This window comes from Mauremys mutica, chromosome 7 (genome assembly GCF_020497125.1).
Source record: "Mauremys mutica isolate MM-2020 ecotype Southern chromosome 7, ASM2049712v1, whole genome shotgun sequence".
NCBI classification, from domain to species: domain Eukaryota; kingdom Metazoa; phylum Chordata; order Testudines; family Geoemydidae; genus Mauremys; species Mauremys mutica.
The window spans coordinates 21,776,698-21,797,251 of NC_059078.1; the positions used below are offsets into that span (position 1 = coordinate 21,776,698).

At 51.8% G+C, this 20,554-nt stretch overlaps 1 protein-coding gene across 5 annotated transcripts in view; it reads right to left on the reverse strand.

The window, feature by feature from the left end:
• Positions 1-20,554, reverse strand: part of PLXNA1 (plexin A1) — a 290,782-nt gene that overhangs the window by 81,668 nt on the left and 188,560 nt on the right. For all 5 annotated transcript variants that reach the window (XM_045025437.1, XM_045025436.1, XM_045025438.1 and 2 more), the window contains 2 exons: positions 1,262-1,358; positions 698-888 (listed from right to left, as the gene is read on the reverse strand). In XM_045025437.1, the coding sequence (XP_044881372.1) occupies positions 698-888; positions 1,262-1,358 (288 nt within the window). The remainder of the gene's footprint in view (positions 1-697; positions 889-1,261; positions 1,359-20,554) is intronic.

Genomic DNA, 20,554 nt, shown 5'->3' on the forward strand with positions numbered 1-20,554 from the left:
GGTGAGACAGGGAATTCAGGCTTGATGTGTCAGAACAAATGAGGGTAGAGTGACATGAGAGAGCCGGGGAGATCCCAGTCAGGAGAGCAACTAGTGTTGCTGGGAATTCCGCATGGTCCCGGGCAAGCATCACCAGAGCAGGCAGGGAGCCAGGGGAACGTGCTCACCGGGGCCAAGCAGGAGAGAGATACAATAGATATGAAAGTGTATATAACTAACTAGGAGAGAGAGGGACTCTGCCTCTGTCCCACCCTCCCCATGTCCCTAGCCCTGAACTCTGCCAGCTCTGGTCTCCTTGACACTCCCTCTGCCTCCTTCTCACACTACACCCCATTTCTCGAGCCACCCCTTGCACTGGTACATCCGCCCTCTGCCTCGCAGCCTTCCTCTCCAAACGCTGAGAAATGCTGTCTGAACAACTGCTCCCTGCCCGAGAGCTGCTAGCTCTGTATCTCCCGGCTCCCTGCTCAGCCATGCTCCTGTACGCTACCCATCTCCTTTAGACTCTAAACTCTTCAGAGGAGGAAGCTGGGCTCCTTAATGATCTGTACAGGCACGTGCACACCAATGGCACTCAATACGCTAGTCCACCACAGCCATGGCCAGTGCTGAACTGCCCCCTGCAGTGTATTCTCCAGCACTGCATTCGGCACGTGTGCACACACACATTCCCGTCTTCCCCCCATCCCAGACATACCTTGATGATCTTGGGGTCTGTACAGCGGCTGTTGCCATTGCTGGCATGCATCCAGCTGCTCTCGTAGGCCGGGCAGTGCTGCCGCAGGGTGCACCTTTTCTCCGTCACGCACCAGCCACACTCGAAGCGCGGATCTGCCTTGAGGCAGAGGCCACAGCTTTCACGCAGGGCCGAGCACTTGTACAGGTGAGCTGCAAGGGAAGGCAGAGGGGTGTCAGGTCATCCATGCATTGGTGTTTTTTATGACGAGGGCACCTGCCCACCTACCCATAAGGACCCGGGAAGAGACCCACCGGCTTATTTCGCACGGGCCAGCCAAATGTCTGGGAACGGCTAACACCTTGGGATCTGCGCTGACCAGATGGCCTGGAGTGCAGTGCTCCGCAGAGGACATGCTTCTGGAACAAGTGCATCTTGCTTAAGGGACTGGCTGGCTCAGGGGGATGGGAATGGGTATGAAGGGCTTCCCCTCTAGGGCGCCAGCTCTAATCAAGCCCCAGCTAGAGGCTGATGGCTGGGAGGCTTGCGAGCGGGCTGTGCAGACAGATCATGTCCCCTGCTTACCCTGGATGTTCTGGGGGTTGTCGATGACAAAGTTTCCATTCCACACCACGGACAGGTTCACGGGCAGGTCGCTGATGTCATTCCCTTCATAGAAATACTGCAAGGGGAGACACAAGAAAGCAGAGACCCGTCGTCAGCGGGGGGAGGGAAGCCAGACGTGTCCTGATGGATGAAGAGAGGCCCAGGAATCTCCCCGCTAATGCACTATTCCCTAGTGGGAGCATGGAGAAGGAAAGAGACTTGGCTCAGATGATCCCGGCCATCAGGGATGGGTCTGGCACCGCAGGTGCCTTTGTGCCACAGCGACTGGCGGCTGACGGACAGGCACAGAGTGCTCCTGCCCAAAGGCCTCGACTAGCAAAGAAAAAAATGTCATACAAACCACGGGTTTCAAACCGGCAACAAGCCCCATTAACCAAAGAGATCCCACAGCCAGCCGGAAACTGTCCCTGCCGGCGAGCACTAAACAGAAACCCCCCAGCACACCTGCGCCCCCAGCAGCTAGAAGGGGGGCTGGGGCGACGCTGGGGGGCTTTGCTACATGCTAAGGGGGGACGGGGGCAGGATTCCTGAGGATCCTGCGGGGATGAGTGGACAGGAGGTGGGGGAGCACTGAGCTCATAGGCACCTTGCAGCCAGAGCCGATTCCGGCGGGGCCATGCTGTACTGGGTTTGCTCGACGTGGGCACGCGACGAGACCCATTCCCTACTAACACTGCCTGTCTCTAGCACCTCCCCGCTGAGGAGCGGCACAACCATTAGCCAGCTACCCCGGCATGCCCCACCCTTGCCCCAGGGATGGGGGAGGGCGGCTGCTTTCAATGGCTCTGTGCCCAACCGCAGCCTCTTGTCCCTCAGGGGGCTTTGGACATTATCATACACCTCCCCTTGCTGCTGTGCAAGGAGCTGAAGGCCAGGACGACCAGCCCCATCTCACAGGTGCAGCGCTGGAGCACAGCGATGGGGGGAGGGGAGGCTAATGCACAGCCTCACAGATCTGAGGGAATCTGATACATTCTCATCACAGTCAGAGACTCCCAGCACCGACTGGGCAACTTCCCGTTCCCTGTGGCTCTGCCAACGTTCCTCAGTCCTAAGCAGAGACACCCACTGCTATTCCAGTCCCGACCCCCCCCACCGCTCTGCCAATGTTCCACCAGGCTGCCTCTCAGCACCCACTGCCATTCGGGTCTCCTGATCCTCCCGCCTCTGCTGACACCCTTCGCTCCTAACCTGCAGTCCCCCCTCCCTGCTATTGCAGGCCTGGGTCTCTCGCTGCTCTAACAACCCATCGCAATCCGGACTCAAAACCATCTTGGTGAGGCGGGCAAGCACGCACTAGGGACCAGGGCAAGGCAAACCCGGGAGCACAGAGAGATGGGTCGGGATGGACCCTGCTATCTGCAGCTTCAACACTTGCTCACAAAACACACCTGTGAGATAGTCTTCACCAGAGCAGCCCCGGCACCTGCAGCCCAGAAACGGGGCCATTCTGGGAACAACATGGGGGGAACCTGCTTTGATTAATGATCCCTCAGTCCTCATGATACACAGGCTCAGTCTGTGGCCACAGTAAGGAGTGTTTTCCCCTGGCGGCCTGTGCAAATGGAAGGATTGTGCTGCCCACACCTTGGCAGAGACTGGAGCTGTCTTTCTGCCCTCTGCAGAGCACAAAGGGTGCTGGATTCTACCTTCAGCGGAGCACAACTCCACCCCCCACGCCTGGATTGCAAAGCCAAAGGAGCTCAAGCCAGGCTCAAGCTCTGGGGAGGTAAGCAGGGGGCAGTTCAAAGACACAGAAAGCAGAGATTAGAGCTGCAGCAAACTGCTCCTCCTGCCCCTGGGCCTCCTCCCCACCAACACTGTCTACCTTGCTTCTAACCTGAGCCAAAGTCCTGGCAGCCCCATCAGCAGTCCCTACAGAGCCCCCGCACGCAGGCGGAGGATTAATCGATAGGGAGACAGGAAGGCAGTCGGAACCTTCCCTGACAGCTAACGACCTCCTCTGGCGAGAGAGTCTCCGCTCCTCTCTGGAGAAAATGACAGGCATGTCAGGAGAGATTAAATGAATGATTCATGGGTTGCTGGAGTTTGTTGGGAGCCACATACACGGCCGTGTTGGCGCTCTTTGGCTCAGACCCCACCCCCAACCCCTGCCAGTTACTCTGCTGCCCAGCTTCACAGACTGGGCAGGATGACGGCGGTAGCAGGGTAAGTGGCAGCACTGTCCCCTGGTCCATCCCTTCCTTCAACACCAGTTCTGTACTTGGCTCAGAGGAAACTGAAGTGATTCATTCCCCCTTGCAGCCCTCAGATGGGACCAAACAGATACCAGTACTGGGGGGAGGGGCTTTCTCCTGCCAGGGAGCCAGTAACACCTCTGCACCCCCTTGCCTGAGCTAAATTAATCACCACGTTGTATTAGATATGGAACTTTTCATGGAAGAATCGCCGAGCTTGCTACAAATGGGGAAACTGAGGCAGAGAGCAAGAGAGAGGTAGGAGGAGGTGAGTCACCTGAGTTCATACAGTGAGTCGGTGGCAGAGCTGGGAATAAAACCCAGGAGTCCTGAGTACCAATCCTGTGCTCCAGCCACTAGGATCCTGCCCCATCTGTGTGAAGCAGCAGCAGTGGGCTGAATTGAACAGCTTGGGTGGCAGCAGCATGAGTCCAGCGGGTACAGACCAAACCTGGCTCCGTGCAGACAGGAGTCACCCCCCCCTTTAGGGCTGGGTATACTGGAGACTCTGCCAGAGTAGAGGAGTTATTGGGACTCACGCCAGCCTTCAGGGCCAGGCACCACTGGGTCACACAATAGCTGGGTGCACAGATAAGGCGGACGGCCTGATTTGGGCACTATCTGCCTTTTTACAGATGTGTATGCTTGTACTCTTCAATGGTAAACGGACCGGTTCCTGTGCTGCTTACTGAGCAGGGGAACTTCCAGGAGACCTGGAAATCCTGCATCCCGCCCGCCCTTCCATGGACACTAAAGACCCTAGAGCACCTCCTATCAGAGATGGATTTCACCCTGCAGTCCTTAGCCATTAGTTCCCCAGTGCAATGTTGCTGTGCACCGGTTGGCCATTGCCCTTCCTCCCAGAGGTGGCTGCATTTCAGTGGTGCTGCATGTACGCCTGTCTGTACAGGTGCACTTTGGGAGGGAAGGTGCTAAGGGAATAAGATACTAGTAGCCTGTCTACACACCCGAGCACAGTCAAGGGGGTTAGGACTCAGAATGGAACGTATGGAGAGAAATGTGGCAAGGGGATATTTTTCATGGTCACATCAGACTGCCCTACTCTGTGTCAGAGCCCACCCTGGATAAGCTGCCTCTCGGAGCTCGGGCTGGTGACAGCTACTGCAGCAGCCCCCCACTAGCTAGCAAGGGGGCAAATTCCTTGGCCTTTCTGGATGGGACCAAGAGCACATGTGGGCAGGCCAGTAACTGTTACCTGGGCTGTGCTGGCCCCCGCTAGAGGCCTGCCCTGGGAAAGGCATGCCTGGTAGTTCAGTGATGGTAGCACGGGATGATCTCAGTGCCAGTGTTTGATCCCTGATCAGTATAAAATCAGAGGGACATCTGGACTCTGTGCCCTACATTCATGGGGGTAGGCAGGCAGAATGGCTACTCCCCATGATTTCTCTCTGCCATGGCCAGAGACCAGATTACAACAAGGCCCCTGCCCCATTACTTGTGCACCCAGAAGAGATGGGGGCCTTCCCTTCCTCTGAACCTCTGCACTGTGGTTATTGGGATGTCTCGCCTTTAACTCAGCTGGCAGGCTGAGAAGCTCCCCCAGGGCTCCTCTGGGGATTGGCCAAGAGGGAGCACATCAGTGGAAACCAGCTGCCCCACAAAGCCAGAAAGCCCTGCTGGCCCACCCCTTCCCTCCTTCCCACATGGCGACTCAGGGCAGGAGACGTGCCAGCCCCACTACTGAGTCATGTACAGGGCTCTGCTCTACTGGGGCCATTCGCCTCATCCCCAGGCTCCCAAAAGGCTGCAGTGCATTGCTGAGCAAGAGGCAAAAGGATGGCCCAGGAGATGGAGCAAAACAACTCTGCTCCAAAGCCCAGGCAGCAACAGGAGGTCACACATGCAGCAGTACTTGGGGTCATTCTGACCTCATTGTACAACCTGCCCCATCAGCCTTGGGTATCCCACACCCAGGCCGCACCACAGGTTACAATCCATGCATGGCACACGCACACCCCCACTAGTGAAATGCAGCCACCTCCAGGGTGGAATGCAGCTGCTGCTTGCTCAGTGGTGCAAGGCAGTTTATGACAGGAAGTGAAGAAGAATGACACATCCAATTGAAACCACCACTTGGCTATTCATTATCATAAACCACCAAGAGCTCTATTTTTCAGCTCAGCTGAAAGCTTCAGTGGAATAGCACTGCCACCATCAACACTCTAGTGACTCACGGCTCCAGCACAAACCCACGCTCAGCTGAGCCAGCACCAGCACTACATGAGGTGCTCCTTGGCGGTCTCCCATCCAACCCTCCTTGGCACATCATAGCCAATGAAGGCCTTTCACGTCTGAGCTCCTTCCCCACTGGTCCCAGGATGACAGAGCAGAAGGGGGTAGGAGTTCAGAACTTAGCAGCTGTATCCTCCCTTCTGTCCTACCTCCACCTCAACAGGTGGGCAGAGCCTGAAGGACCCTCTAAGAGGGACAAGCTACATGAACGAGTGGAGACCGTCAATCGGCAGCCTCGGGAAGCGGGAGTTAGGGGAGGGGCAACGGAGCAGGATTTAGCTGTGAGGAGCAGCATGGCAGCCTAAGTGAAATTGGCATTTTCAATTTGTACTCTGACATGTCTCATTTGGGGCCCTGGCATCTTGGGAAGGCATCCAGCCTGCAGCTGTCCAAAACACTTATTTGCATCTCTCTGCCCCAGCTCCTTTTGGAAATGAGTTCCTTCTGGGTGGGGGTGAGAGGAGAAGAGAGATGATTAACCCTTCACACGCCAGCCCTGGAGACAGCAACAGGCACATGTGGGAGGCTGGGAGGGGACAGACCCAACGGACTGCGTATCTGCCTCTGGAAGAATAGGCCTCCCCACTCAGCTCAGACTCCTGGAGCGACGGCACATGGCCCGGGCAAGGAAGAGTGCACTGGAAGGCCGGTGCTGTCTGAGCAGAGCAAAGTGCACAGTGAAATGGGAAGAAATGGCAGGAAGGGTCTCCGAGCTGCACACACTGCCAGCCCTCGCTCTGCCAAATGAATGAATGATCATGGCCAATGGTGACAGTTCTGCCCTGGTTCTGAAGTTCACTTCAATCATGTATTATCTTCGCTACTGAGATGAGCTAAAGCCACGCAACTCAGATTCCAATTACAAACACCCCCAGCCCTACAAGAGGTTTGGAGCCAGGGCTTCAGTTCAGCCCTTCATGTAGACAGGGACGGTTGGCTTGAGGTTCAGCTTTCGAGTCCTTTGGAAGGTCAGGAGTATTCACATCAAACCCATCTCTAATTTCTAACACACAGTGTGATGAATCAGGAATCTGTCCGTACAGTCTATGAATTCTGTGTGATTATGAGCCCTGTGTGTCAGTGTCAGGCAAACTCCATTCTGAATGAGCCGCCTTTTGCCTTGTCCCTGACCTGTTTGCCTCCAAGCTGGGGTGAGGGTCCAAAGGCTGGTGGCAATCGAAGAACAAGAGAGGCTAGCTAAGTACCCAGTCCTTTGAAATCTATTCACAGTAGACAGAAGATTGGTCCCTGCCCAGAAGAACTGGTTTAGGAGGTGGGGAGGTCACCTTGGCAGCAGGCACCCAAAGGGGTTTCTGCTCATGTATGGAAGCTGCCCTGCTGCAGGGGGGCTAAAGGTTTTAAAAAGGCAGAGGCTGGTGTGTTTGGGGGCCATTTTCTCCAGTCCATAAGGGAGAGGCATTCACCATGTAAGAGCCTGCGTGAGGATGGGACATCCTGCCTGCGCCGAGATGGACGCCCGAAGGCTCACAAGGAAGGGTAAGATAGGAAGAGAGGGCCTTGCGGGTTCAGCTGTGCATTGTCTTGTACGATCTGCACTCTCCTGCGCTTGACATGGTTAAGGATGGAAGAGCATCAGGCAGTTCGACTGAACAAGTGTATGTGTAGTGGCGGCTTCACAACTGCAGTGTGTCCTTGGAGCTGAAACTGGAAACCAGACGCTTCACACCTTTGGGGTGGAGTTCTGGGACAGGGTGTGTTTGAGTAAACCAGGAATCTGAAGTGTCAACATCGCACCCAGAGAGGCTGGACAGAGGGCTCCAACATTCAGAGAGGGCTGGCACATGGGGTCTCTAGACACCCTCTCAGGGTGCAGACCTTCTAAGTTTGGGGAAGTGGCTGGACTCCATCCAGGCTCCAGGAGCTTGAAACACCCCAGGGAGCCAGAGTGGCAGAGGCTTGGATTCCCCTCCCAGCCATCCTAGTGTGTGGACAGGAAGACAGCTCATGACACGCAGTACAACTTGAAGTATACCATAGTGCCCTGCCAGCATCGCTGAAATGCAGCCCTTTCTGGAATGGAGAGGGGCAGCCCCTGGCACACACCTCAACCTTTTAGTCTAGCGCTCAGTGAAAAGTGCTGTGGAATCATTAACGTCCCCCAGAGCAGACAGCACCTGGGTTATTAAGGTCTTGTCTTAAAGACACATGCAGCAAACTGCATGGAATGCAATCTACAGCACCTGCTGAGGTCCACGAGCCAGCACTGCCAGGATCCTCGTCTGGGGTCCAGGAGTGGGTGTTTCTTCCCAATCCCAAAGCCAAGGACCCTGTAAGCCAAGAGACTGACTCCGAGTTCCCTGCACTTCTCTCCAGACCATCCCACCTCCCAAACACGGAGATCACGGAGCACACAGCTTCAGGCCCCTCCTGAAGCACAAAGTTCACTTAGCAAGCGAATGCTGAGTGGGCCAGAATCCAGAGACTCTGACAACAAAGTGCTACAGCAGGTGTGAGGGCACCTCTCCTCGATTCCACAGCACCCCTGCTACGTTCCACTGATGGCATTAGGCCTGGCCACCCTCAGCCAGCAGTGCACAGCACGGGAAACACCCTGCTCTGTTCAGAAACGGACCTTAACTATTCCTGCAAGTGGGAAGATATGAGCTGGCAGCCCCAGCTGGTTGTTTCGATGGTCACTTAGCTGGGGAGCCCAGCAGCTCCTGCTGCAGGGAGGGTTACAGAGGGCTGTGAATTATTAAACCCTGTTGTCCAAGATGTTCTTACATGAGCTCTCATCTCTTTCAGCCACTCCAGGGAGCCCCCTGGGAAAACAAGTGCTCTTTCCTTTGGGCTCAGCTTCTCCTGGGCCAACTTGGCAGTTGCCCGTCTCTCCATGACTCAACCGGAGGGAGGCCAAGCCAGCCTTTTGGTCTTTCCAGAACTGCCGTGAACGTCTCCCTGAATGTTACATATAGGAAGGGAGCCCAACACGTATCCTGAAACCCAGCAGGGGAAGCCAGGGAAAGTGGGTGTGTAGGAAAAGTGGTGGGGAAAGCAGCCAGCAAATCTTCTCCCAGTCCAGGAGTCTGACACCACAGGCTAGTGTTACACAAGCACAGCCAAAACCTCCCTCCTGTTTACACCCGGCTTTTTCTTTTTACACCCTTACCCATCTTAGGAGCTGGAAAATCCCTTCTCATTCCTTCCAGGGTCTGCCCTCTTTGGGGTTGACCTACATTAGCAATTTAATCAGGGCAATGGGCTTAGGGTGAGCAGACAGCAAGTGTGAAAAATCGGGACGGGGGTGGGGTGTAATAGGCTTCTATATAAGAAAAAGCCTCAAATATCGGGACTGTCCCTATAAAATCAGGACATCTGGTCACCCTAAACGGGCTGAATGCGAGCTCGCAGGCCAGTTGTGGCTCTGGTATTCATGATTCTAGGGTTCCCCTCCCTGTCAAAAAACAACAACCCCCAACTATGTTCTCAGGGATTGCTCTTTGCCTTTGTGTGTAAATTACTTCCATGTTTGTGCACCAGGGTCAGCGCCAATGTCAGCAGAGCTCTAGGAATCCAACAGGTCTGAACAAATACTGTTGTGACAGATGTTTCGATACTACAGTGACAGGCACCAGAGAAAATCCTCTAGCTAGAATAGGGCCTTGTTCTCCACTGCCTTGCACCATCACTTAGGCCTGTGCAAAGTGAGTGTACAACACGCCCATTCTGATCAGGTATTGCATATGTGAAGGACATGAGGTAATAGGCAGGGGAGAATCAGGCCCCGGGTTTGGAGGCATCAGATAGGAGGTTCACTGCTGTTAAAGGTAAATGGAAACTTTTTTTTTTTTAATTAATGCAACATCTGAATCAGATGGCAGATGCCCATGAGAAGAGCCAGGTGGACTTCCTCAATCAGCATCCCCCAAAAGGTAAGCTGAATGGCTTTTTATCCCCCAGTGTCGAAGATCCAAGCTGTTTTCGCCTACAATAGTTGATGGCATCACTAACACCGACGGCAGAGCAAGGACGCTGCTGCATTCCATACTCCAATTTACCGGTCGTGACTGTTACAAGGAAAACAGATTCCTGACCTCGGGACTTGGCAGTTAAGGAAAGAGGTGGCTGATTTCCAACTGTTGTTGAAGGCTACACAGATGGGTTCTGTGCATGTTCTGGAATCCCAAACAGTGTTTGTATTTCAATGTAAAGATGTTATTTAATAACAAGGACACTCACACGTCCATAGCAGTAAGACTCTGCACTTTAAAAGACTACACAAAGTAACTGGTTAACTCCCCCAGCTTCCCCTCAGCCCCACCCTGGGAGGCAGATAAGTGCATTCTTATCACCTTCCTTTTTCAGATGAGTGAATGAAGTGCAGACAGGGGAAGTGACTTGGTCCAGATCAGTGTCAGTGCCAAGCCTGGGACTGTGGTGTTCCTGGATCCCAGGCCCATGCCCAGACCACTATGCCATTCTGCCTCCAGTTCCCCTTTAACCTGTGCTCCCTCTGCTGGGCTGAGTGAATAACTGATGCAGAAGGGCAGGCCAGCTCGTTCAGTGAGTTATTTACATGTCACTTAACCCAAAGATTCCCAAACCACAGCCACAGAGAGCCAGCTAGTCACATGGTGCAGGCTCCTCCTGGTTTCTAGCTATTAAACTGCATTAAAAGAAATTAAATACCCATTAAACACTTTGCTAGGATTAAGTGCCCAGTTAATCAATGGCTATAGTTGCCAACGGGCTGTTCTGTGATGGTGGGGAATAGGAACGACATAAGAGTCTGGGCAATGGCAAATGGTGGGGATGTGCCTAGCAGACACTCTTCCTATGAAGCTATGCTTTGCCTGTGAAAAAGCTTAAGAACCCCTTGTTTAATCAGACAGTCCTTTGAGGACACAAGCAGCACGGGCACATTGCAGAAGGAGCCATAAAATAGGGAAATTTGCGGCCTGGGGACAAAAATAGGAACTGCAGCCTGAGTAGCAAACTATACCCCCACCTCCCCACCCCATGAGCATTTCTCTGGCATCATGCCACTTCCAGCACATGCATCATCATGGGACACAGGACTAAGGAGATACATACCAGACAGACACGCACACAAACTCTCTCCCTGCTCCAGCCAGGCTGGCAGAACAATAATACTCAGCACGTGACTGGTGCGCTTGATACCTGGGAGGTAGGTCAGCATTATCCCCATTTCACAGATGAGAAAGGAGGGGAAGGGGCGTGCCCAATGTCACACAGTGACTCAGCAGCAGAGTCAGGAGTTCCCTGGTCCCAATCCCTTGATCTCACATTTGGTGTATCAGAACAGAACAGCCTCCCTGGAAGACAGAGCATGGGATAACTACAGTGGAGCCTCGCTAGGAATGCTGGTTTCATTGATGCCCCAGCCTGCCCACTCCTCTTCAGCTTGCACCTGATTGCTCCCTGCAGTGTATCCGGTCCAGCTAGAAACCACTCAAGCGAGAGAGCTCCCACCATCTCTCTCAAGACTCATCCTAATCCTATCTCACTGACTTTGCTGATTGTCAGCCTACAATTTCCTTCGGTTAATTTCATCTCAGTCCTGATAGCTATATCATCTCGTACCATCCTAAGCCATTTCTCTCAGTCACAAGCACCTGTGGGTCTGTACGGTCCAGGGTACTGGGACAGAGATATGACCTTTCACCTCTAGCACAAGTGTGTGAATCCAGCCCCGAACAGCAGTGACAAAGTCATTACACCCACTCTTCCCCCCTGCCTCCCAGCCTCAATGTGCCCCATCTCTGTCCCTCTGGCTGATCTTGGACTGGGGTTGATGGGCCCCAAAGGGAGCTGGAACCTGTCCTCTTTGGGGAGAAAGATTTGTTGGCGAAGTGGGGCCTTTGAAGAGGAACCCCTGAGAATTCAGTTTCCCAGCAACCGACAGGGACACACAGGAAATCCATGCACAAGAATCGCTTTAGCCATCTGCTCCGAGCTGCTCCTCCAAATTCCATTTGCCCCCATTCATACAAACCAAAACCAACAGGCCCCCACCCCAGCAAGAATGCAGGAGCCTGTTCAGGCTCCTCAGAGGCATGTGATGCATGACCTTCAGAGCAGCACTTACAGGAAGGGAGCCGGGCCACTCAGCTTTTCTCCCAGAACTGTACATTTTATTGGCACGGTAGATCTACCTTCCCTAAGCTCAGTGCACACACACTCAGACTTCCCTCTCATTCACACACACACACACACACGTTCTCTCCTCACTCTCATGGGTGTGCGCACCTTGATTGCATTTCTGTAGGAACGGTACAGTTGCAGCTGTGTCCTATTTTTCTGTAGTTGATGACCTCAACTTCTTCCCCGCGCTATGGGGACGGCTGTAATGTACGTCGTGTCTCGCTGGGGCTCAACTGCAATTCATCATTATTTTATCTACTGGAATTTAATTGGATCCTATCAAACTCTCCTGATACTCCCTTTTCCCTTTAAACACTGCTGCAGGAAAGATAAATGTAGGCGCTGCTCAGAGCGCACGCCTGGTTTTTTCCAACATTTCTGGGGCTGTAGGATCCAATCCTATTTCACTCTCCGTGGCTGGTTAATTAGAGACACATACACTGTAGGTGTGCAGCACTCATCACAGGGCATGTATGTATGATTTATGCTCCCCTATAAATATACTCCAGGCCCAGTAAAATACCATCACAAACACCATGAGCCTTGGCAGTAATGCTTGGGCTCTGATTTTACAACACCTCTCTCTCTTTTTCCATTCTCCTCTCCCCGCATCTTATTCAAGTTCCTTCCCTCAGATTCACCCGGTCGAGAAACCTGAGTTCAGCATGAACAGGGCCCAGAATATTATCAACAATAATCTGGAGACCCTCAGAATTAGGTCTGATCAAAGCACAAGCCAAATGTTTGCTCAAATCCACTTGAGGCCTTCTGACATCTGGCTTAGTATTAGCCATGGAAATGATGCAAGATCCCACCCACTCATCTACCCAGCCCCCAGTACTTGCAACACTATGGCACTGTAAGTAGCCTGGCATCTCGTTCAACACAGGAAGAAGTGTTGCTAGTGTTTGGAGTCAGGACTTTATTTCTGGTTCTGCTAATAGCTCGCTCTGCAGCCTTGGGCAAATCCCATAATCTCTGTGCCTCAGTTTACCCACCCATACACGGGGACTGCCTACCTCCCAAGTGCTGGGAGGCTTACTTAGGGTTTGCAAGTAATTTGAGTGCTAGAGCTGTGCATAGGTATAACACAAACCAATCAGCTCACCAAAAGTATTTACATTCTGGATCCCTCTTAATTTCAGAGAAACCTTACAAGAATTCATAGAATCATAGACTTTAAGGTCAGACGGGACCATTATGATCATCTAGTCTGACCTCCTGCACAACCCAGGCTACAGAATCTCACCCACCCACTCCTGTATCAAACCTGCATCTGAGCCACTGAAGTCCTCAAATCATGGTTTAAAGACTTCAAGATGCAGAGAATCTTCCAGCAAGTGACTCGTGCCCCATGCTGCAGAGGAAGGCGAAAAACCTCCAAGACCTCTGCCAATCTGCCCTGGAGGAAAATTCCTTCCCGACCCCAAATATGGCGATCAGCTAAACCCTGAGCATGTGGGCAAGACTCATCACCAGCCAGACACCCAGGAAAGAATTCTCGGTAGTAACTCAGATCCCATCCCATCTAACATCCCATCACAAGCCATTGGGCATATTTACCTGCTAATAATCAAAGACCAGTCTCATTATACCATCCCCTCCATAAGTTTATTAGTCTTGAAGCCAGATGTGTCTTTTGCCCCCACTACTCCCCTTGGAAGGCTATTCCAGAACTTCACTCCTCTGATGGTTAGAAACCTTCGTCTCATTTCAAGTCTAAACTTCCTGATGGCCAGTTTATATCCATTTGTTCTTGTGTCCACATTGGTACTGATCTTAAATAATTCCTCTCCTGCCCTGGTATTTATTCCTCTGATACATTTGCAGAGAGCAATCATATCTCCCCTCAGCCTTCTTTTGGTTAGGCTAAACAAGCCAAGCTCTTTGAGTCTCCTTTCATAAGACAGGTTTTCCATTCCTCGGATCATCCTAGTAGCCCTTCCTAACAAACAAACCCAGTAAGTATCAGCCTGGCTGCCCTGACCGCGCTGGGTGGTGCTGGGACATGGGAAGAGCGTTTTCCAATCACAGGCCACTTTGCCACCGGGATAAAAAGGAAAGAGGGGAACTCGCGGTTCGTTTTCCAAAGAGGTAGTTACGCTGGCGGATGCCTCTCCACACCAGGAACACCATGCTGGAAGGGACGGAGTTCAAAGAGCCCACGGCTGGAAGCCAGAGATAAGATGCATGAAGGATGAGTGACTCTTCAGCTGTGAGTGAGGGGGGAACTGAAAGAGAATGGCCAGAAAGGGCTTTCCACAGTTGACATAGCGGCTCACCACCAAGCGTGGCTTTTGTTAAAGGGAACGGGAAATAGCTTAGCGCTACATTTCCTTTCAAAGTGCCCAGACTACAAACCCAAGTCTGAGCAGAAAGGAGAGCCGGCGTTTACAATGTAAATGGACAGAACGTTTCTAGGGCCTCAGAGACTGACATTTCACCTTGGAAAGGAACATTCTCAGGAGAAAAAACTTGGGTCAAATCCATTCCTGGTGTAACTCCTTTAACCCATATCGGCTACATCAGAAATCTGGTCCCATATAATTAAAAACAACTCTTCCCTTTGTTACTAGCAATGCCTCAGATTATGAAAAACGATGTGTGGCTGTTTACTGTTTGCAGCCGCTGGACCAGTGACACTGACTCTGTTACCCGGCTGGTAGGTGGGCAATAGGGGGCAGAGGTAAGGGCTTGGAAGAACGGGATGGTTTAACTACACACATTTAAGAGACTGTATCAACTGTGAGGATATGCGAATATTTATCAATCTTCCATTTCGCACTATGGCACCGAGCCTGTGAACACTTTGCCTGCACAAGTAATTTTACTCATGGATAGATTTGCAAGATTGAGGCTAGGATTCCCCTCCACACTTTTACATGCTAAGGAGTTTTAAACTGCACAAAGGATACATGTTTCAGTTTCAGTGCATCAGAAAGCCTAATAATAAGGCTGAAGTTTTTGTCTCTTTAAGGATTTTAATTAACCAAAGCACTATATTTAAAGTTGGCATGCAAATAACCTTTTTTAAATTGACCTTGTGCCCTGTTTTTGTTTCTTTATGATGTATACAGAAAGCTCAAGCGCGGGGGGTTGTAGGGTCTTTTCTGCTTGCTTTTTACCCATACAAATATCCGGAATGTCATGTCAGGTGTCCCTGGGTTTTACTGGAGGATGTGATAGATGTCTCAGAGAATGCATATTGTCAGGTTTCATAACTTATTGGATGGGAGTGTTGAATCTTTAACAAAGATGTCTTTTCTTCAAAATGTTAACTGGTCATTGGAGTTAGATAAAATATATGGAGATATACCTATCTCATAGAACTGGAAGGGACCCCAAAAGGTCATTGAGTCCAGCCCCCTACCTTCACTAGCAGGACCAAGTGCTGATTTTGCCCCAGATCCCTAAGTGGCCCTGTCAAGGATTGAACTCTCAACGCTAGGTCTAGCAGGCCAATGCTCAAACCACTGAGCTATCCCCCCTCCAGATAAGTGTTACTAAAATTAAACACAAGACATAGCATCTCTCAATGAAAAATGCTTTCCTCATTCAGCCTCCCTGGCACCTTTCAGGAAAGCATCCCTAATCAGAAAAGCACTTTACCCCATGTGTAGGCCCCACAAAAGTAATGGGAATTAAGTATATGTTTAAAGACCTTCCTGAATCAGAGGGCTCAATTACACAACTTTCAGTCTCTGGTGATTTCAGTATTTCACTAGTTCTCCAGTCACTAGAGTGTCTTCTGGCTAGACAAGATAACTTTCTAACATTGTAAACAAGTCAATTTAAACAAACAAAAAAAAACACAGGAAAAGTTTCCAGCCTTCCTTATCCATCACAAAGAAACAACCCAGGGTAGGAACTCAATCCCTCCTCCACCCCCTACTGCAGGTCACCATTAATTATACTTAACTGCATGAAAAGTGTGAAGTGTTATCATCAAGCCAGATGGACCGAAAAAGGATAGAAGAGTAAAATTACAAAGAAGTGTGAATTTTAAGCACCCACTCTAAAGAACGGGCTGGCTCATTGCCTACAAATGTTAAAACAGGCACTGAGTGTACCCTGAAAGTAAAGACAGGTCCTGTCATCTGAGAAAGATTTCTCTTGGGCAGAGTTAGAAGGGGAATGAAAATTGGATTTACAAAGGAATTCTGGTTCATATCTTAACACCATGGAGCTGCAACTGACCAGCCCCAAAATCTCAACGATTTGTAACTCAAGGACAACTTGACCAATGTTCTACACCCTGCACACAGACATTTTGCTTTGCTACCAGGGCACATCTGATCATTTCTAGGCCAAACCTGTGTTTTCATACTAGCCAAATGGCAACCTCTTTGCCATTTTTAATTATGGAGATGTGGACTCCAAGCAGGAGATGCAGTGCTGTCCAATGGATAAAGCATTGGACTGGGACATAGGAAACCTGGGTTCTCTGTCCCCCATCTGCCACTAAGCTGCTGTGTGATCTTGTGCAAGTCCCTGCACACTCTCTGTGCTCATGTCGTTTCTTCTCTGTTCCGCCTTTCAGTTCTTTGGGAGCAGGGACTACCTCTCATCAGGTGTCTGTACAGTCCCTAGCACAATAGCCCCACTGTAACACAAATAATTCATAAGAGTGGCTGGTTCTAGAGTTAAGCGTTGTAAGTTCTGGAACCGCCTTCCAAGGGGAGCAGTGGGGGCAAAGGACATATCTGGCTTCAAGACTAAGTGTGGTAAGTTTATGGAGGGGATGGTATGATGGGATAGCTTAATTTTAGCAATTAATTGATCTTTGATTATTAGCGGTAAATATGCCTTATGGCTTGTGATGGGATGTTAGATGGGGTGGGATCTGAGTTACTACCAAGAATTCTTTCCTGGGTGTCTGGCTGGTGAGTCTTGCCCACATGCTCAGGGTTTAGCTGATCACCATATTTGGCGTCGGGAAGGAATTTTCCTCCAGGGCAAATTGGCAGAGGCCTTGGAGGTTTTTCGCCTTCCTCTGCAGCGTGGGGCAGGGGTCACTTGCTGGAGGATTCTCTGCACCTTGAAGTCTTTAAACCATGATTTGAGGACTTCAATGGCTCAGACATAGGTTAGAGGTTTGTTGCAGGAGTGCGTGGGTGAGATTCTGTGGCCTGCATTGTGCAGGAGGTCACACTAGACGATCATATTGGTCCCTTCTGACCTTAAAGTCTTTGACTCTATGACTCTAAAATACATTCGTGTTTCAAACAAAACCTGCTGGTTGGTGCCTAAACTAAAGAGCCCTCATGTTCCTTTAAATAAAAGCTCCAGGCGCAGTGCAGTTAATGCACCGTTGCGGGAATGCACAGAGCTGCTCTGAAAATACAGAAGTTACCTTTTGCCCCTAGCATTTCCCATCGTCCCTGTTCGCAGGCAGTAGTGGAATGGGAAGAAAACAGCAGAGTGTCAGTAATTCCCATCCCCATCCCCAAAACCCCACCTACTCGCCCCCAGTCACGGCAGCATCTTTCCCAGGCTTTGCATTTCTATAGACACAGGCTTCTCCCACGGGCTGTGTAACAGATACAACCTTCAAGACCCATTAAGCCAGCATTCCCGCTACCGTTCAACCATGCCATTTATTTTTATATCGTGCCCGTCAGTACCCAGCATCCCAGAGCGCTTCAGAGTGAGCTAAGCCAACCCATACGCTACAAAAACAGGGACTGTTTAAGAGAAGATTTAGCCCTCTTAACTCCCACTGAAGCCAGCGGGATCGAGGATCCACTCAGCACCTCACCGGATTGGACCCAAGCGAACTGATTCTGCGTCTCCAGGGGAGGAGGGAAAGAACAAGTCAAAAGAGTGAATTCCCCGGGAGGGGAGAGCCCATGACTGGAGGGCTGGATTGAGCTGGCAGGAGGGAGGCTAGGGGCAGGGAGGTGTGATTGAGAGCAGAGGCGTAGAATAAACTGGGGAGGGAAGGAGACAGCGACAGGGTGGCTCCTCAATAAATGCTCACAGGTGAATACCCACCTTAAGGCCACCTCCGTGCTTCTCTCACATTTTCTGCCTAGCTTCCTTCTTTCCCACTCTGTTGAGAGCAAACCCCACCAGACCTCTGGCAGGTACTGGTGCACTGAGGCCGGGTGCGAACACAAAGCTGCTCTGATCTCCTGGGGAGCACAAGGGCAAGGACCCAGCTCTGCTTGGCTGTTCTTGGGAAACACCCCCAGGAAGCTGGGTAATGGGCAGATCAGAAAGGAAATGCTGGCTTCTGTGATTCTGTGATGTGGGTCCTGATCCCACCAACACTCAGACAAGTGTGTAGCTTTACTCATCCGAGTAAGCCTACTGACCTTAACAGGACTACTTGCATTAGTAAAGCCAAGCCGGTGAATAAGCAATTGCAGAATCAGGAGCTATATGACCTTTCCCCATGCACCAGCTGCATCTGCACTGTCTTTCCCCAAAGAGCCATCCCACGGGTGCGCTGGGTGGCTACTCGCCAATGGATGTGGCTGGCACACTGGTAACGTGTCTCTGCGCTGGGCTCAGACTCCGTGCAGCCTCGCTGTCCTGCAGTGACTAGGAAACCCCATTCCTCCCTCCTCCGCAGCTGACAAATGGCTCCTCCAAAGCACTTGCGCGGCCAGGCTGCAGAATCCCCCAGCCTCCTAATCAACCCCATTTCAAGGCTTGCGAGCACTGGCAGTTGGGATGCGATTAGGCCTCGTACAAGAGCCCGTGTGTTGCAGTAACGGCCCCCAGATGGCTGAGCAGGTATTTTGTGTAATTGGCCTCCTGCTGGGAAAATGGCCGTTCCGCTGACCTCCAAAGAATCTCTTACAAGACTCTGATAGGGATGGAGCAGCAGAGCTATCCACGGTGCAGGAATGGGAGTCCAGCTCGGGCGTTCCTAGCTGGGGGAGCGGTCTGAGCTCTCACTGACACTGACACACACACACACCCCACCCCCCCAACAGAGCATGGACTTCTTCATTCAGTTTTACTTCAGACATTTAAAACTGGGCTACATGGAGCCCTGGAAAACAGACTGAGCCCACCAGTAGGAGGTCAAGGGGATGGATAAGATGGGACCTGATGTCCCTTCCCTATCTCTACAGGGCAAAGCCCTGGTGGAGGACAACCCTGCACTGGCCCCACAGAGGGCAGGGCAAAGTGGAGCCTGACCAGGGTGCTCCAGCTCTGCATTGGCTTCCTCTCGTCTCCCAGATACAGTTCAAGCACCTCAGCCTCACCCGGAGAGCGCTTCCCAGCCCTCCCTGGACCCAGAACCTTGCCGAGCTGCCAGGAGGGAAATGGCTGAGACGGGCGTGGGACTTAGGGCTCACCATGGGGAATGGAGGGCAGGAGTCAAGGCTCGCTGGCTGTCTGAGGTGGGATTTAAGGCTTGCTAGGCGTGTGCAGCATTGAGGGCTCAGTGGCAGACAGGTGGAGGACAGGATGGAATTTGGGAGAGCTCCCCAGGACAGAAACGGTGATGTGAAAGAGTCAGTGACCCTTTGAGAATCTGAAACACACTCTCTCTAGAGCCCATTTGTAGCTCACATTCACAGCCATGTCTGTGTGGAGGGATCTCTCTCTCTCTCTCTCACACACACACACACAAAAACAAGACCGGGGCATCTTACAAGTTCAGCTGCCCCTTGCTGCTTCCTCCCACCCCACATCTGCCTCTCACCTGAACTCATGCACCTCTGTGTGCGACTTCGTGCCATTTCACAGCTGTGAGCAGGCTCTGCTCCAAGCCTGGCCTCAGCCCAGCACACGTACACTGGGTAAGTGCCCCCTCCCCTTTCCCGTTAACTTATACGACAACACAATGTAGATCTTAGCCTGAGTTTTCTCCCATGAACAGTTTCTTCCTAGGAGTCTCCCTGCAGACCTCTCGGTACCAGCCTCCAGTCACCTCTCTACCAGAAAACGGTGCAGACATTTTATACCGCTGGGTCAGGTCCCAGGGTGAGTCAGCAGCAAAGGCATAGCTGCCTTGCTGCCCACCAGCCCAGGCCCATCCAGAGAACGGTGCAGCTGCCCTGCTGCCAACCAGCAGGGGCAGAACATAGCTGATAGTTTAAGTAGCCGATCCATTTGGGTGGAGAGCATCTCCTCTCCCCCAGACACACTACATACATCATGGGCAAAGAATCCCCTTTGCCGAGCTCCCTTCCCCAAACCCAAACTCACAAGTGCGGAGAGAGAGAGACAGACACCGTGATGTTCTCCAGGCCCAGCCTAACACCCCCCCAGTGAGACCTGCGAGGGGGAGGAGAGGAAGGAAAGGCCGTCTCAAGCAAACAGCAGCTTTTCAATAGCTTCTAAATGTCACTTGTGCAGCTGAAGGATGGGAGAGCAGGGAGCGCGGCTCACGTCGGGCTGCAAACGAGTTTCATGGTGCGAGTGACGGAAAACAAATTTTGAAAGGATTAAATGAGAAAGCGAGAGAGGAGAGGCCCCTTTCATGCAGATGAGGAAAGGTCGGTACAGAGTCCAGCAAGTCAGCAGAGGAACTGTAGTAGCAGCATTCCTTAGAGGTGAATGGAGGCTTGATATTTTAGATCTGCCTGTTCGCAGCATCAGCGCTCTCTGCACACAGAGCTTCCCAGAGGGACCCCATGGCCTGGCTGTGAAAGCCACTCTACTCCTCATCCCATCCAGGGGCAGAGCGAGCCAGCCAAGAGGGGGTGCATCA